At 39.9% G+C, this 19635-nt stretch overlaps 2 protein-coding genes across 3 annotated transcripts in view; both read right to left on the bottom strand.

Annotated features, from left to right (window-relative positions):
• The window catches only part of LOC140486345 (suppressor of tumorigenicity 14 protein homolog), a 77387-nt gene extending 69557 nt beyond the window's left edge, over positions 1–7830 (bottom strand). For both annotated transcript variants that reach the window (XM_072585349.1, XM_072585350.1), the window contains exons 1-3: positions 7520–7830; positions 6494–6725; positions 6193–6317 (exon numbers count right to left, since the gene is read on the bottom strand). In XM_072585349.1, the coding sequence (XP_072441450.1) occupies positions 6193–6317; positions 6494–6725; positions 7520–7618 (456 nt within the window). In that variant the 5' untranslated portion in view covers positions 7619–7830. The remainder of the gene's footprint in view (positions 1–6192; positions 6318–6493; positions 6726–7519) is intronic.
• A 7975-nt stretch (positions 7831–15805) lies between these two features.
• Positions 15806–19635, bottom strand: part of tmprss7 (transmembrane serine protease 7) — an 85893-nt gene continuing 82063 nt past the window's right edge. Inside the window, exon 18 of the mRNA XM_072584309.1 lies at positions 15806–15994. Within this exon, the coding sequence (XP_072440410.1) occupies positions 15806–15994 (189 nt within the window). The remainder of the gene's footprint in view (positions 15995–19635) is intronic.

Below are 19635 nucleotides of genomic sequence, written 5' to 3'. Positions count from 1 at the left end.
GATAGTGTGGCTGGTTAGAAGCTAAGAAATCTGTAGCAAGTAACTCACCTTCTGTTTCCCCTGGCTAACATCTGCAAGACACAAGTCAAGAGTGTGATAGGATACTCCCAAATCACTTGGATGGTGCAGCTTCAAGCAACATGCAAGAAGCTTAAAACAATCCAGAACAAAGCAGTTCACTTGATTGGCAACCCATCCAACACCATCAAAATTCAATTCCTTCACCACCAATGTATGCTATCTGCAATGCATTAACTCACAATGGCTCTTTCTATAGCACCTTCTAAACCCATGACCTCTACCAGCTCAAGGGACATGCTTAGCATAGTCATGGGAACACCATCAACTGCAAGATGCCCTCCATCTCACACACCATCCTGACGTGGAACTGAATCACAATTCCTTCACTGTCACTGGGTCAAACATCCTGGAATGCCCTTCCTAACAGCCTTGTGGGTGTTCCTACACATCAAGGACGGTAGTGATTCAAGAAAGCTGCTCACCTCTACCTTCTCCGGGGAAATAAGAGATGCGTAATAACTGCTGACCTAGTCAATGACACCTGCATCCAGGAACAAATAATAATAAATTGAAGCTGTTCATGTAGTGCAAATAGATTTCTCACAGGCATTTGATAAAATTCTGCACAGCAAAATTGTGAGCAAAATAAGAACTTAAACATTGCTGAAAAGATACTAAAATTGTTGCTTTTCATTTTGCACTCATCAGGACTAGGATGCAAGAAATAGACTTGAAAGAAAATGACAATTTCATGAAGAGGGTGGTGACTGGTTGGGCCATTACTGGCATGGAGTCACAGCAAGAACAATTCTCAGTTTCTGATTCGTCAGGTCATTGCCATGAGGCTGCTGCAGAGACTGGTTGTCTTTATAACCCCTTTCTGGATTAGTGGTGCTGGAAGAGCACAGCAGTTCAGGCAGCATCCAAGTAGCTTCGAAATCAACACCACTAATCCAGAATCTGCTTTCCAGCATCTGCAGTCATTGTTTTTACCCCTTTATAACCCCTTTGTTGACAAAGGTATAATGCATCTGCAAGTTCCCTTTGCCTACTTAAAACAGGGTCCTGTGTACTTTCGTATTAACACCTTGCACACACAAATGCATTAGACTGCAAACCCAACTAAAGATCTTAAATTTGATGTTCAGGGAACAATCACAAAATCTGCAGGTCATACAAAACTTGAAATGTCGTGAATCAAAATCAGAATAGTAAAGAACTTCAAAAGGAGATAGATAGGTTGGTGGTCTTGATCAAATTTGTGGCAGCTGAATGTTAATTCATAGAAGTCTGCAGTGATTTATTTTGCTGGGAAGAATGGAGAGAGATAATATAAAGGGTACAACTTTAAATGGTACAGGAACAGAAGTGGACAGACATGTTGAGAGAGTGATTAAGGAGACAGTATTCTGGGCATTTTCATGGGGACATATAATACAAAAGCAAGAAAGTTATGTTCAATCTGTTGAAAACATTGGTTTGGCCTCAACTTGAGTATTGCATCTATATTTCAAATGTAGTATTGAATTTTCAAATTTAAAAACCAAGGTAAAGGTCAATGAAACTGGATTCCATCAAAGCAGAAGACAATAAAATAAAAGACAAGGTAAATTGAAATGTAGAAATTAAGTGATATGAAGACAGAGTTTCAAAAGCATATTTTTATAAATTCTATCAGGAGACATCAGTGTCACAGATAAAGCCAGCTCATCCCTAACACCTTTGATAAGGTGGCAGTGAGCTGCCTTCTTGAACCACTGCGGTTTCTGTGGCATAGGTACATGACAGACACAGCAACAGTAAAGAAATGGCGATATTGATGAAATGGGCTCCTCCTTCAATGAAGATGGGGATATTTTGGATGTCTATTGCCCATCATTATTCAATGACTGGGACTGGTAGGACAGCAGAATATTGGAACATTCCATATATTCCAGAATTGCTTTGGTCTTTCTATCAAATGCTGCTTCTACTGTCTGGTATGCAAGTCGTCCTGTGTCGTTGCTTCAATATTGTAAGAGGGAAAGGCTAAAGATACCATAGTTATAACCAAAGTGACAATGCTTCCTAAATCAACTCTGTTGTAAAGTTCAAATCTCTCCGAGCACAAATAAAGACAGGTCAGCAAAAAAAGAAATTCAACAATGCAGAAATGAATATGCAATTGCATTGTGAAAGCACTTTGGTAACTGTGTCTCCAATGGTCACCACATATCTTCCCTATTTGCATATGTTTGAGCAGAGCATTGCTCAGGATTTGCTGGGATACTGCCCATTGACAGATGCAGTGAAAAAATGCAAATATCAGGTTAACTTTAAAGCATTGCCAAACTACATTCAAACTTCTGTAGTTGTTGATCTGTATACAATGACATGTTAGTCCTCACCATTACTGAGTCTGGGATTGACTACACCATAATGTTTACATGGCTCTTTGTACTTATGGTGCAAAAGATCTACTTAACCAAGATAAAATCTGAAAGTGGCTGAATTGCTAATGTAGTGTAATGCGTAATTTGATATTTATTGTTGTTAATAGTACTTTTACACAAAAATCTAATGAAATCTGAAGTGACTGCTCTTGTTCCTCCAATTGGACTATTTTAAAACTGTGCCAACTGGGGGAGTTACATTATCTGCTCTTCCTAATGTCAGTCACCCACTGGCCCACGTTTCCTTGTTTTCCCTTACAAGGAGAGAATAGCCTCTCTAGTATGTCAACCTGGCTCCAATGACTACTTACTCATAAGATTTACATGCGAAACTAGCATTTGTTAAATCCACTCAAACTAAATTTTATAAAAAAACATATTGATAAACTGGCTTCCAAAGGAATAAAGTACAAAGAAAATTTACAGCCCAGGAACAGGCCCTTCGGCCCTTCAAGCCTGAGCCGACCCAAATCTACTGTCTAAATCTGTCGCCCAATTCCTAAGCATCTGTATCCCTTTGCTCCCCCACCTACTCATGCATCTGTCCAGATGCATCTTAATTGAATCTACCGTGCCTGCCTTTACCACCTCTGCTAGCAACATGTTCCAGACACCCACCACCCTCTGTGTGAAGTACTTGCCGTGTGTATCTCCCTTAAACTTTCCACCTTGAAACCGTGCCCTCTTATTATTGAATCCATCACCCTGGGAAAAAGCTTGTCTCTATCCACCTTGTCTATACCCTTCATAATTTTGTAAACCTCAATCATGTCGCCCCTCAATCTCCTTTTTTCTAATGAAAACAAACCTAACCTACTCAACCTCTCTTCATAGCTAGCACCTTCCACACGAGGCAACATTCTCGTAAACCGTCTCTACACCCTCTCCAAAGCGTCCACGTCCTTTTGGTAATGTGGCGACCAGAACTGTACACAGTATTCTAAATGCGACCGAACCAATGTCTTGTACAATTTTAACATGACCTGCCAGCTCTTATGCCCAATACCTTGTCCAATGAAGGCAAGTATACCATATGCCTTCTTGACCACTCTATCCACCTGCGCAGCAACCTTCAGGGTATAATGGACCTGCACTCCCAGATCTCTCTGCCATTCAACTTTTCCTACGGCTCTTTCTGTTCATTGTATAACTCGCTCAAAAATTAGTCTTGCCTAAATGCATCACCTCACATTTGTCTGGATTGAAAGCCATCTGCCACTTTTCCACCCAACTCTCCAGTCTATCTATATCCTCCTGTATTCTTTGACAGTCCCTTATGCTTTCTACTACTCCACCAATGTTCGTGCCATCTGCAAACTTGCTGATCATACCAACAGTGCCCTCTTCCAGATCATTTATGTATATCACAAGCAACAGTGGTCCGAACAGTGGTCCCAATACTGATCCCTGTGGAACACCACTGGTCAACTTTCTCCATTTCGAGAAACTCCCTTCAACTACTACTCTCTGTCTCCTGTTTAGATTAGATTAGATTACTTACAGTGTGGAAACAGGCCCTTCGGCCCAACAAGTCCACACTGCCCCGCCGAAGCGTAACCCACCCATACCCCTACATTTACCCCTTACCTATCCACCTAGCTAGAACACCCTGCACACCATATGACTTCACTTTTTCCATTAGTCTACCATAGGGAACCTTATCAAACACCTTATAAAAGTCCTTGTATATGACATCAACAGCCCTTTCTTCATCTGTCAACTTGGTCACTTCCTCAAATAACTCTATTAAGGTGGTAAGGCACAATCTCCCCTGCTTCTGGATTAGTGGTGCTGGAAGAGCACTGCAGTTCAGGCAGCATCCAAGTAGCTTCGAAATCGACGTTTTGGGCAAAAGCCCTTCATCTCGCCCGCACAAAACCATGTTGCCTATCACTGATAAGGCCATTCTTTTCTAAATATAAATAGATCCTATCCCTCAGTACCCTCTCCAGCAACTATCCCATCGATGTCAGGCTCACTGGTCTGTAGTTACCCGGAATATCCCTACTACTCTTCTTGTACAGGGGGACAACATGAGCAACCTTCCAGTCCACCAGCACCTCACCTGTTTTTAAGAATGCCATAAGAGTATCTGTGAGGGCCCCAGCTATTTCTTCTCTTGCCTCCCTCAGCAACCTGGGATAGATCCCATCCGGTCCTTGGATTTGTCCACCTCTAGCCTACCCAATACATCTTACCTACTTATGTCAACGTGATCCAGACTAATCAAACTTCTATCTTTATTCTCAAGATTCATCATGTTCCTCTCCTCAGTGAACACTGATGCAAAGTAATCATTCAGAATCTCACCCATTCTCTCAGGTTCGACACACAGCCTTCCTTCATTATCCTTTAGTAGACCAATCCTTTCCCTAGTTACCCACTTGCTTCTTATATAAGAATAAAATGCTTTTGGATTCTCCTTAATTCTACTCGCTAAAGCTATTTCATGACTCCTTTTAGCCCTCTTGATTCCTCGTTTAAGATTTGTCCTACTCTTCTGATATTCCTCCAGGGCTCGTTCTGTCCTTAGCTGCCTAGACCTTATGTACGCTTCCCTTTTCCTCTTGGCTAGTCGTACAATTTCTCCTGTCATCCACGGTTCATGAATCTTGTCCTTCCTATCCTTTGCCTTCAACAGGACATGCCTATCCTGCACTACCATCAACCTATCTTTGAAAGCCTCCCACATATCAAATCTGGACTTCCCTTCAAATAGCTGTATCCAATCCACATTTCCCAGCTCCTGCCTAATTTTGATATAATTGGCCTTGGCCCAGTTTAGTACCCTTCCCTCAGGACCACTCTCATCTTTATCTATGAGTATCCTAATACTTACAGAATTGTGGTCACTGTTCCCAAAGAAATCCCCCAGCGCAACTTCTACCACCTGTCCTGGCTCATTCCCCCATACCAGGTCCAATATGGCCCCTTGCCTTGTCAGACCATTGACATACTGCTCTAGAAAACTCTCCTGGATGCTTCTTACAAATTCTACCCATCCAGACCTCTTACACTAAGTGTATCCCAGTCAATGTTGGGAAAATTAAAACCCCCATCACCACTACTCTATTGCCTCTACATCTTTCCATAATCTGTTTATCTATTTGTTCTTCTACCTCACGCTCACTGTTGGAAGGCCTGTAATACAGCCCCAACAATGTAACTGCACCTTCTTATTTCTCAGCTCCACCCATAAGGCCTCACTACCCAAGACCTCCATAGTGTCCTCCTTTAGCACAGCTGTGATATCAACCCTGACCAGCAATACAACTCTGCCACCCCCTCCACCAGGACCCTCCCCCCCTTTTACTTCCTACCCTGTCCTGTCTGAAGCATCTATATCCTGGAACATTTAGTTGCCAATCATCACGCCCTTCCTTCAACCAAGTCTCTGTGACTGCAATAACGTCATACTCCCAGGCACCAATCCAAGCCCTAAGTTCATCTGCTTTACACACTATACTCCTTGCATTAAAGTAGATGCATTTCAGGCCACCAGTTCTTTTGCGCTCACCTGCTCTCTACCTACTCTTCCATTTATTAAAGCTATCTTCATAGTAACCTTTTTGGTTTGAATTATATCATAAGGTTCAAAAGCATTTTCTTGCTCGAAGTGAAAGTAATCATTAAAATGGATCATAGATAATAGCACTATCATAACATAACCACACATATTACTTTACTTACACTTGCTACTGATCAAAATGGTACTGTCAAAAAAAAACTTGAAACTCACATAATTTTGAACTGCCTGTGCTTGTGAAATAAACTGCTGTGAGCGTGGGTCTCCTAACTCATTGGTGTAGGTGAGGTTAGAGATTTCTAGACTTCCACTCAGGTAGAAAATGGAGATGGCAGGCGCTGAAAAGGAGAACAATCACACCTTACATCCACATTCTGGAGATAGTATCTACATGGAACTTCTGCTAAGTTGAAATAGACACTGAAGCTAAACTTATACAGCACTGTCAACCCAGTCTACAGAGTAGCCACTTGACTTCTAATTTACGTAACCAAAATTCAGGATTTAAACTTACAGAAACAGTAACAAAAGACAACAACAATTATTGCTGCTGTTAGAGGGATTATGGGCAACGAGCCAAGGATCCATCTTCTGCAGGGTTCACTTCTTGCCAAATTGTAGGAGGAGAACTCCAGAGGGCAGAGGTAGGTTTTGAGTGCTAATGGACCAACAGAATGGGCCGATGAGAGATTGAGACACTGATCGGTGGGCAAGCTTTCTTTGTTACAATCTGCAATAGGATATTTCTGAAGAAGAAAAAAAAGTAGAAACAGAATTTGATCACCTAAAGTATACTGGAATTTCTCCGATAATTGTCACATTTACAGTGCAGATGGTGACTCAAACACTTTCATTGTTATTTCAGCTGGTTTGCAACTCTGTCCATCATGAAATTTTGATCCTGGGGCAACATATTTGAAAGGCAAAGCTGTTAAAGAAACGTGTTTTTTTTTTGTTTCTATAGATACTGAAAAATATTTAAATCAAACGCAACTTTAACAGCTTGCGGTTTCGTTTTAAATTGTGCACCTGAGTAAGTTTATATTTTAAATAAATAAGAAAAGTTTAGACTAAAATTTACATTGCATCAGGTAACTTGCACATCAGTTTTGTGATTAGGGCAATTATCTTGTTATGAGTGGCTTATTTCTGTTTGTTACAACAAGATCTATCGAATGTGAATCTCGGAAATGTGACATGTCAGTTTAAACTTTGCAATTGACGATTAATAACAAACAATTGATTAACAGAAATAAACGCATTTTATCTGAGTCTATATTTCAAACATCACACACTAAATAAATTACACCTGATGAGGCAAACTGCTACTAGCATTGTAATTTTATGAAATAATGAATCTCTATGGAAAAGAAATGTTTCCTCCGAGGCTTTGAGGTTTACCAAGAAATTGTCATCAATAACAAAAGTATTTAGAATTCATGGGTTGACTTTTAAAAAAGATTTTAAACTGCTTCAATTTTTTTTTCAGCATGATCGTTAAAATTCAGCTGCTTTATCTTTCCAGGCGATGACACCTTACCTGTTGCCCACTGGTGGATGTTACCTGCTTTTGTTGATGAGCAACTGCTTCTGAAACACTGAAGACCTCAGAGATCCTCTGTTTCGAAAAAGTTAACATCGCCTTACTTCGTTAAAAGCAGAATCTCCTCAGGATCAACTCGCTTCCACAAACCTCCAGAAGCACTCCGATCCTACTTTGTCTGGATTTACTCTCTCAACCGCCCTTTCCCAGCAATTTTCACAGCAGCCCCTCAGAGCCCACGATCCCAGAAGAGTTTTGCGCCACTCTGGGCTCGCCCAGCTGAAAGTGGGCAGGGAATTACAGGCGCAGAAACTGCACAGGAATCTTAACCATCAGGGCACGTGTCCTGTGGGGGAAACTGCGCCGCCCTGCGCCCCATTGAGAGTCTTCAAAAGCAGCTTTTTAGACACCAAACAATCTTATTCGTTCAGAGCCTTTGTATTCCTCAAACATCAGGTCCGATTCTGCTTAACGGCGGGCGGCTTCAAATGTGGACTGTCAGATACTGTCCAATCTGCTGTATTCACGTACTGTTTACACAACGAAACAAAGACAGAAATTGCTGGAAAAACTCAGCAGGTCTGGCAGCATCTGTGGGGAAAAAGCAAAGTTAAAGTTTCAGGTCCAGTGACCCATTCTGAAGAAGGAGCCTGAAACTGTACCTGCTGAGTTTTTACAGCAATTTGTGTTTTTGTTTCTGATTTTCAGCATCCGCAGTTGTTTGGGTTTTTTTGCCCAGAAACACAAGCTGAATTTGTTCTTTTCTAATCAACCTGCTCAGAGATAGAACCATCGAATCACTGCTGTGTGGAAAATGGCCATTTGGTCCAGCAAGTCCACACAGACCCTGGAAGGGTAACCCAACCAGCCCCATTACCATTCCCCTACTACTCAACATTTACCTAACAAATGCACCTAACCCACACAGCCCTGAACACTATTCCAAATTGAGCACAGCCAATTCACCTGACCTGCACATCTTTGGATTGTGGGAGGAAACTGGTATACACAAAAGAAACCCACACAGACACTGGGAAAATGTGCAAACTCCACACAGAGCTGTAATCGAACCATGTTATAGTAATAGAGATGTACAGCATGGAAACAGACCCTTCGGTCCAACCCGTCCATGCCAACCAGATATCCCAACTCAATCTAGTCCCACCTGCCAGAACCCGGCCCATATCCCTCCAAACCCTTCCTATTCATATACCCATCCAAATGCCACTTAAATGTTGCAATTGAACCAGCCTCCACCACTTCCTCTGGCAGCTCATTCCATACCCATACCACCCTCTGTGTGAAAAGGTTGCCCCTTAGGTCTCTTTTATATCTTTCCCCTCTCACCCTAAACTATGCCCTCTAGTTCTGGACTCTCCCACCCCAGGGAAAATACCTATTCACCCTATCCATGCCCCTCATAATTTTGTAAACCTCTATAAGGTCACCCCTCAGCCTCCGATGCTCCAGGGAAAACAGGCCCAGCCTGTTCAGCCTCTCCCTATAGCTCAAATCTTTCAACCCTAGCAACATCCTTGTAAAACTTTTCTGAACCCTTTCAAGTTTCACAACATCTTTCCAATAGGAAGGAGACCAGGATTGCACGCAATATTCCGAAAGTGTTCTGGAGCAGGTAGGAATTTTTGAACCTGGATCTCCTAGCTCAGAGATAGGCTCACCACACCACAAGAGACAAAATGGAAAGTCACCATAGTCTTACCAGACCATAGGACTGCTGTTTTAATACAATATGGACAGATACATGAATTGGCAAAGTTTAGAGGGAAAAAGGCAAACACAGGCAAATAGGATGAGTCAATATGGATGAGTTTGATTGAAGGGTCTATTTATACACTGGATGACTCTACGAGATAGACCATTGGTGGTGGTGAGGGTCGCTACACCTCAGACAAGGGGCAAGGTTGAAAAGGAGAATCCTTTATGGTTTCTTAGTTGATATAGGAACCTACTGAGTGTTTCCTTTCATTGTCAGATCACCGGCATTGTCTGCAATGGTGGAAAGGTGCCACTTGTGGATTGTATTGTTGTGTTCAACTTAGTAGATTCACAAACATGCAGTCGGGAGCAGAATTTCTTGTCTATCTGCTCCAAGGCAGGTGTAAAACAAACAGAGTGATTGAGGAAATTTGGATGCTCTTGTCTTTTCCATGTAAATATGCTTACAACAGTTTTGTTGCTCTGTTTTGCTCTGGGCTCATAGAAATGTTTTGTCCCCTTGTTAAGGATCTGGACAAATGAATTTCCTGCAATCAGCAGCTAGTTCAAAGCAAGTGTAAAAAGTTCTGAATTTTATATGTACCATGCAGAAACAAAGCCTAGTGATCCTAGACTTTTGGATAAAAACTGATGCTGTAAACCGGAGACAAAAACATAAATTGTTGGAAAAGCTCAGCAGGTCTGTCAGCATCTGTGGAGAGTTAACATTTTGGGTCAAGTGACTCTTCCTCAGAAAGTTCTGCCAGATCTGCTGAGCTTTTCCAGCTGTTTCTATTTTTGTCTCGAGAGTTTTGGAAGTGTTTCAGTATTAAATTTTAGTTGACCCTCACTAACCCTTTTTTGTTATTTCTGTGATTGTATTTGAGGGGCATCTGCCATTTTCATATTAAAAGAAATGTTGACAAAATAACTTTAACACCTATCTGTATGTATTTGCCTGTAAAAAGATAATGAACTGTGTCTGTGTTCTCTGAAAATAAACAATTTTTGTTAATTAAAACAGTAAAACAGAACCTACATTTCAGAAAATTATTTATCAGACCTTTGAAGAGAATTTTAAAGAGAAGATGCTGCTTATAACTTGACAACCACTGACTAGCCAACCAACCATGCCCACAAAGGAATTCTAGGCTGCTTACTCAAGCTTTGGACTTTTGGACTCCATCTCAAAAACAAGGATGTGACTAAGTTACTATCTCAGTTTCTTTGTAGTTAAGTTATTACTAACTGAATAATATCTTTAGCCTTTCTGCTTTGATCTCTTCCCTCTATATTGTGAGCATTCCTATGTTGCAAAGTAATCACTCCCTCCGCCTCCCAAACTTCTTATCTAAGCATGTGTTGAATTAATCTGATTTCTGATTTAACTTCAGAATAACGTTGTTGCAGTCTTTACAACAGAAAGGGTGGGGGAAGTATGCAATCATTGTTTTAAAAGAGGAAAAATTAAATCACAATCTATTCATGGATATGACATGAGGACAGGGAGAGAGTTCAATTCTAAAACTTAAATTCTGTCCATAACAGCGTTACTGGTAAAGAAAATCTGGTGTTAAGGGCTAGTCTTAGGGCCTTGAAACTATTGTTAATCATCATGAAAAACCTATCTGGCTCACTAATGTTCTTCAGGAAAGGAAATCCACCATCCTTACCTGCTAGCCTAAATGTGAAACAAGACCCCAGCAATGTGGTTGATTCTTAAATATTCTCTGAAAAGGCATCATGAACTGTTTAGTTGTATTACACCCACTACATAACAGTCAAAATAATAAAACAGATCAACAAGATGGTGTTGATTTAGACACCAGAAATGACAACAGCACACTTATCCTGTCAATCTGGCAAAGTGTAAGTTGAGAGTTGTTCCACAGACCATCAAACAACTGCCTGGTATTATCACACTTCCAGAATCATACATTACACTGACAACCCAGCACCACCATCACCTTCTCTGGGTATGTCCATTCTCAGCAGCAGGACAGACCCACTAAAGATGACACCACAGGGGTATACAATTGGAAGGGAGTTGCCTTTGAAGTCCTCAATGTTGACTCCAGATGCAATGAGGTATCCTGACATCAGGCAATTATCCATTATGATGGCTTTTGTGGACTTGAGTATGAATGACTATATACACTTGAATACATTATTTTTGAAAGGACAATGAAAAGGTACATTTGAACTTTTATTAAGAAAATATTTATTGAAAACTGCATCGTTCCAGATAATTGCTGACCTTGGTTGTTTGAACTCACTTCCAGGAACAGCTGACCTTTTTCATGATTGAACTTTATTGCTGTTCTGTTTAAACAATGTTTTATACAGTTCAATTTTCAATGGGGAGAAGCCTGCTAAAGAACTAGCTACTCAGATTATTTCTCCTGTTTCTGCTGCACCGTTGAAGTGAATTCAGTGTGAAATCTGATTGTCCTCCTTAAGAGTAACTGGAAGACTCCTTTATACTCTGGTCCTGAGAAAGCTGTGTTTGGCAGGATCTCAGAGTCAACACATTTGTTTGATGTCATCCATATAACCAGAATGTCAGACTGACAGCCATCTGAACATCTCAATCTTATCCTTCCTGCCTTCAAGAACTAAGGCTTATTGGCCAAAGTGAAAAATAGAAATCAGTTTTCTTTTCTCCCTTTACATGTAGGTGCATATGTATGTGTGTGTATTTTGGGTTGTTTCAAGGTGCAACCATTTATATTTTCATATTACAAACTATGTCTGTTAACCAGGCTTGCATCTGCAATGAAGAAGGGTCTGACAAAGAACCCATAAGACCATGAGATATAGGAACATAATGAGGCCATTTGGCCCATCCAGTCTGCTCCACTATTCAATCATGACTGAAATGTTTCTCAACCCCATTCTCTTGTCTTTCTCCATAACCTTTCATACCCTTACTATTCAAGAACTTATCTATATTAGTGGATTTGAACCATTAACTGTTTATCTCTCTACAGATGCTACCAGGCCAGCTGAGTTTCTCCAGCTCTTCCTCTTTTTTTTTAGATCAATACACAGGACTCCATCCTTTGCAGACTGAAGAGCATTCACATTCACTGTGTTTGTTTCAACCCAATCATAATTTGCTGGTTCATTTCTCAGAGTAATACCTTGAACCATCAGCCAAAAACACATTTTTAATCAAACTTGTCAGACAGGTTATGACACATCTTTGTGGTAAGTGGAACCTGAACCAGCAACTTATGATCAAGAGATAGGGACACAACTACACCAATAGCCCTGACATGAACAATCACTCAACCTGCCTGATTTAAAATCTACGAGGTAAAAACAATGACTGCAGACTGATGATTTAAAATCTAAGCAAAGCCCAGCAGTTAATTAGTGTGGTACTGGAAAAGCACATCAGGTCAGGCAGCATCCGAGGAGCAGGAGAATCGATGTTTCAGGCATAAGTCCTTTATCAGGAAGGTTCCTGATCTGCTGTGCTTTCCCAGCACTACAATCTCGACTCTGATCTCGACCATCTGCAGTCCTCACTTTCTCCTGGCAGGTAATTGTCAATGATCATTAATTAGTGCAATCTCCACGGCATCACTTCTACTAATCAGCACTCTGATACATTATAAACGTTGGTTTTACCCTCGATATTGATATTCTTGTAAACTGTCCTATTGAATGGAAGACAAAAGAACTCACAACAATGTGCCTTTTGTTTTAGCAAAACCTGAAAATGAAACTGTTAATATGATTGTCTGTTCTTACACATGCCTTGCCTAATGTGCATGAGTAATGGCTTCAAACTTACATTTTCATACCTTGACGAGGAATATACGGGAATTTGGTGGTTCCCAACCTCTTAAACTGATTTTCACTTGTGGATATGTTAATATTCGTGTGTATAGTAATAAGACCGTAATACATATGGAGGTAAGTAGACACCCAAAATGTACGCCTGATAGAATGTTCTTTCCAGGTATATTTTCCATATTACACCATTGTGGAAAAAGAGCGGAGCTGGAAAAAGCATAGCAGGTCAAGCTGCATCAGAGGAGGAGGGGAGCCGATGTTTCAGCTCCCCTTTCCTTAAAAACGTTATTTTAAGGAAAGTTTACCACTTCTTTTTTTCGGTTCATTATTTCATTGGAATCGCCTTTTACAGTTGCTTTCACTCTCTGATTCATAAGTGTCAACTAGTAGTTTTTGAACAAGGATGCACCAGTCCTGATGAAAGTTTCCGACATGATACGTCAATTTCTACTTTCCTCTGATGCTGTTTGACCTGCTGTGCTTCCTCCAGCTCCACTCTTTAGCCATTCTGATCTCCAGCATCTGCAGTTCTCACTATCTCCATATTACACCATGACAGGTTGTTCTGCTCCAAGAAGCACAGTGTGAGTAGTTTAAATGAAAAGGCAAATGCTGCATCCTTGTTCAAAAAACAACTAGATGAAAAACTTATCTGGGATAAAATAACTTTTTTTAAGGAAAATGCAAGGAAAGTGGAGCAGGACATAACTTGTTGAAGTTTAAACACACGTTACACACGAATGGAGTATTTTCTTCCTCTGGGCTAGCATCCCTCGCAGTCAAGGACAGGCCTTGTGGATACTGCCACATATTGCTCTGGATCAACATGAGAAGTACACTATTATCAGTATGTGAATAAGCAATGCTTTGGATCCTTCGATCAATATTCCTGTCACTGATAGAATCATACTGAAATAGTGGTGTGTTGCAATTATTAGAAAGTGAAAAAAGATGTGCCCATTTTCTACTTTGGTCGGGTATGTCCTCTATAAAGCAATATCCTGAAATAAATTGGGGTACAATTATATTTTTCCTTGTTTTTATATTATATAAGAAAAGAACAGCAGAATAACACCTGGATTCAACATTTGAATTCCACTCAAATGTGCAAGGAAATTAATTGTTGATAGGGACAGAATTTTTTCTTTTTGTATTAATTACTTTAATTTCCTCCTATTTTTAGCAAGATGGAGAATATTTTGAGAATGGCTCTTTCCTCCCCCAGAACTGCACTAACTTGGATCGCTTCCTAATACAGGGTAGTTATATTTAATCCTTACACTTCACACACCTTCAAACACATGTAACTGGAATAAAATTAATTTCCAATGCAAATACAGCTTATCAGATCACCACTGCAACTTCATATACACAGCTATTTAGTCAGTACAGAACAGTACAGAAATTGCTTGGATGAAGCAGCACATCAAATCAGCAACAAGACCATCAATCTTACTGTTATATTAAACCACAAAATGTGATGATGTTGTAAATATAGGTGACAACTCAAAGGGAAAAATATATCAAAATTAAAATCTTTTGAATTAAACCAAAATAGGAAGATTCACAATTGAAAAGGTAACCTAATACTTTAAGAAGCACAATTAAGGCATAGACTTGAGTCCTCGTGATTTTTTAATATTCATTCATAGGAGGTGAACATTGTTTACTGGGCTAACATTCATTGTCTGTCCCTAGCTGCTCTTGAGAAGGTGATGTGAGTTGCTTTCTTGATCTGTTGCAGTCTGTAGGTAGACCCCACAATGCTTTGGATCCTTCAATCAATATTCCTATCACTGAGAGAGTCATACTGAAACAAATTGACAAATTATTACGATTATTTGAAAGTGAAAAATGATGTGACCATTTTCTACTTCGGTCGGGCATGTCCTCTGTAAAGCAGTATGAAATACAATGGGATTGTGATCTATTCACTTTTGACAGGATGTATGGCTAAGGCCTGATCTTTGAAGGCTTTACCAATCACTGACTGAGAATGGATATATCCTTTCACTCCTCTGTTTTCTGTTGCTTAATCAATGTGAGATTTCCTCAAGTGCAATAAACAATAACTCAGCCTACAAACTGCACTTAAAGGGATATTTCCTTTAAAGTTAAAATAAATGCAATGAACTGTACAATACTTGTCCTTTCTAACAAGCAGTAAGTATCAATGGCTTGGAATTGGATCCAAAAGGTAAAATAAACTTGGTGCATCTTGAGTTTTTCCCACCTATGGTGTTTATCATGATAAATGTAAACATAAAAACAAAGCACTCCGTTTCTAGATTTTGTGCTTATGTATTATTATTTCTATGTTCCTAGAAAACAACATATTCATTCTTTAATAATGTTACTTGAAGTAACATAACCCCTGAAAGAATGCACGGTTGAGTTTTAAACCATGATAGGTAAAAACAATGACTGCAGATACTAGAAACCAGAGTCTAGATTAGAGTGGTGCTGGAAAAGCACAGCAGTTCAGGCAGCATCCGAGGAGCAGGAAAGTCGACCATTAAACCATTATAATAAAGTTGGGAAACTGAATTTAAATTTACACTGATTTTGCATGTTATATTTATAACGTAAGTAAACACATGAATAACTTTCACTGTCATAATTTTGGAAATTATTTTTGCATTTAAATAGCATAATTGAAGAGTTAGGTTAACCTTATTATCATTTTGATAAATATGTAATCCTTCTTAATGTAAACACATTGAAGAGTCGCAGTAAGTTCCATTACATAATCCAAATGTATAACTATGTAAAATCATCAGTAATTGGCAAAGTAGAGACATGCTGCTGGATCCAAATGGCAAACTTTGATACTCTTGTGTAGACCCCAGGATAATTTTCTCTTCCACATCCATGGCCCCAGCTAACGATGCCATTCAGAAACCATCTTCCACCAATCCTTTCCTGACAAGATAATGGTCCTCCAGAGTCACCCTGCAATATTAATCAAAGACCTGAAAATACTGGCAATGAAAATAAATATTACAAATTTAAAAATAAATTGATCAGATTTTCCCAAAACAAATGGTGTCTGAAAGGAACATCAATCATCCATAAGTTGGTCAGTGTTGTATATGCTGCAGACCTAACTACCATTGGATAATGGTTTTGATAGAGTGCCAACACCAATCCTCGTTTATAACCAACTTGTTCAGAGATGTTATTACACACCTATACAGCAGGTGGGACTTCAACCCAGGCTTCCTGGTTTAGAGGTCAAGACACAGGAGTCCAAAATCTCAAACCTATCAACTCATCACTCTCACTGATTGGAAGGATTCAAACCTGGACTTCCAGAACATCACCTGGGCCTCTGGATTAATAGTCTAGCAATAATGCCACTAGACTATTGCTTCACAAGCATTGTGAATTAATTTAGGTAACCTCAGCTGTAGTTGGCATTACCGCATTATAAACCAGCTGTCCAGCCAACTGAGCTAACCAACAACACTAATTCTTTTTTCTATGCTATGTCTAAAGGTTTAATTAATTAACAGTATTCCCCAGGGCTAATCTCTGAGATATTTCAGATTGGGTGGAGTTTAATGCAGCCATCAATGTGAACCTATAAGAACCATTACTGCATTTAACAGTCAGTAAATTGCAAATTGCCACATAGTGATGTCTAGTTTGTGCTGTTTCACTGTGAGCTGTGCAAAATCAGCATCTCACAGGTTAAAATCCATAATTTTCATAAGCCTGCTGTATTTGCACATGACTAGTTGCTGGAGGATAAGTCTAATAATTATAGTGCCCCTTTCAGAGCATGTAATTATTAATGACTTCCAATCATGTCTTTTGTTCAGAAAGTAAACAATAACCAGCTGATTTCAAAAGTTAATGAGGTTGTTATTTGCAAAGGACCAATATGCAGAGCGATAGGGAGAAGGTAAGAGAATGGCAAATTGTTCATTCGCAGAGCCGCTGTCAGCATGATAAGTGAATGGTGTAATTCTGTGCTGTGAAGAGCTAACTTTCATTCCATTAGGGTGTGACTTGGTCTCAGAGATAATTTACCTTCTTTTTCACCCAACGTTTCTTTCCCTCTTTATTTCTCTTTCAGTGTCTGATTTCAAATGGAAATCATTTAGAAATCCCTGATGTTTCAAATGGAAATCCCTGATGTTATTTCATCCTTCTTATTGGTCATTCCACTGCTGATTTCTCCATTCTAAAATTTCAATGGTTAAGGAAATATACTGTTTGTCCCTCTATTCACTAAGATCCCAGCTATCCATGGATTCCCAGCTATCCATAAATTCAAACCCCAGTGTCATTTAAAACATTAGAAGCCCCACCAAGTTCTCAACCGTAACGATACCTTGTGGATCGCTGTACTCTCCTGAAGCATGTCTTAATAACAGCTAAGTTCTGAGGAAGGGTCACTCGACCCAAACCATTAATTCTGATTTCTCTCCCCAGATGCTGCCAGACTTGCTGAGCTTTTCCAGCAATTTCTGTTTTTGTTTGTATTTGTTGTTAACACCAGCTGGACCTGGGAGCTGTGCATGACTGTGGGATGAAGGGCCCATTTCTTATGAATCCATAACTGAGATGTGAGGCTAGAGTGTGGTGCTGGAAAAGCATAGTAGGTCAGGCAGCACTTGAGGAGCAGGAGAATTGATGTTTCAGGCAAAAGCCCTTCATGAGGTATCTCCTCATGTGACATGTGAGGTAACATCCTGGATCAGGTCCTGATAGACTAGTGGGCTAGAGTTGTAGGCAGGATGGCCAGGGGCATGAGATCACCATGGCCTTCAATTTCTTTGTCACTGACGACTTTCAGTCTGTTTTCAGGGGACATCAGCCTCACCTCTTACCTGCAGCATTGTTTGTGGGGGTAAATTTTCAAGGCCTCAATAGGACCTTCGGTCTAACTCATGAAATGAACTAACATTCTGATATACAACAGCTGCTGGCATAAATGTGATTTTGTTGCTGCATATGCTCAGGAGAGGGATAGAACATAGAACAGTACAGCACAGTATAGGTCCTTCGGCCCACAATGTTGTGTCGAGCTAAGTTAATCTAAGATCAACCTAACCTACACACCCCTCAATTTACTGCCGTCCATGTGCCTGTCCAGCAGTCGTTTGTACACCTGAGTATAAAACAATTTGATGCAAAAGTAATTATCAATTGTTTCAGTTATGCAGGGTTTGAGACTAACCTTGAGTAAAGTTAGCAGTAATTTCTACAAATGCCACTCTTCCAGTTCCCCATTAGAGCCCCACCCCCCCCACCTGACCCCACTTCTGGGATTTTCTATTGAAAATGGCAGCAAAAAGTGCACTATATGTACTCAAATATGGCAGGCGCACAGCAATGGTATGACATTCTTGCTGTCATTCGGACTACAGGAATGCTGATTTACAACAATAAATAGTGTACTTATTTAAAGACAGGCCAATTTATTGCACAGGGTGCAGTGGTTTAGAACTGCTACAGTAATATGAACAGAGGAGAGAACTAATTTAAAAATGAAAATGAGCCTGATTGTAGAGAAGCAACCAAACCATATCATGGTGGCAACAGAAGTCTGAGAGTCAGTGATTATGGAAATTCCTATTCTCTGTTTTATCACGTTTACCATGTAATTTTTTTATTGTTTCTGAGTCATGGAAAGCAACAGTTACTTTCTGCATTTTCTATATTAGGATCTACATTTATACTTACTGCGGGGGTAATGAAATGATGCAAGAAGTCCAGCATAAATTCATCATCAAATACGTTCCAATTATGTTGACAATTAGGAAAACAGTCTGTAATGACACTACATTATGGTAGGTGAATCTAGTAATGACCTAGATCAATACCAATAAATTCAATGTGCATCATAAAGATATGCAATGGAGTTGATAGTTAAGCTTTTCAGTTGCCACAAATCTGACCTGACAGATTGGTACACCTTGCATCAGTAAATAGAACTGTGTGCCCAGACAATTATATCGGCCACAAATTACACCTTTGTCTAAACTTTACATGCCTTGCAAGTTAAATAGATCTCTCTGCAAATATGCTTCCATGGCACATGGCTGTACCAATTTTTGAACCACAGAGGAAAGCCTACATTTTGTGATTGATCTTCTCTTAGCAAGTCTCTCGTGATTGAGGATAATTTGCATATTTTCTGGGTCAATGCATTCTGAGATAGCTGATATGTCCAGTGCAAAATCTGCACACTTTGTCACAGGGGGGTACTTGGTGCTTATTGAGACAGAAGACTGAGTTGTTTAGAGATTTGTGCACTATCCATGTGTCGTGGCTTTGCCTCCAGTCAGAGCAACAAAGTCTTTTGATGTGTTCCGTGCCTTCCCAAATAAATCTCCATTTCGGTTGCTCACACTTCAGGGACTTCCAAGCGTTGACAGATTTGTTTGATTTCTTTGGGGATGCTTGAAGATATCCTTAAAGTGTTTCCATTCTTCTCTTGAGAGTCTCTAGCTGTCAGTGAGTTCTGAGGGTCAGACATAGGTATTAATGAATGATTAAGACCTCAATGCTGAGAACGTTGTTTTGGTAGAAGGCACTTCTGGATGGCCTTTTTTGCCATTAATTTGGAAAATTTTGTAACG

Source organism: Chiloscyllium punctatum, chromosome 15, assembly GCF_047496795.1.
Source record: "Chiloscyllium punctatum isolate Juve2018m chromosome 15, sChiPun1.3, whole genome shotgun sequence".
Lineage (NCBI taxonomy): Eukaryota > Metazoa > Chordata > Chondrichthyes > Orectolobiformes > Hemiscylliidae > Chiloscyllium > Chiloscyllium punctatum.
This window is presented reverse-complemented; position numbering and strand designations above follow the sequence as displayed.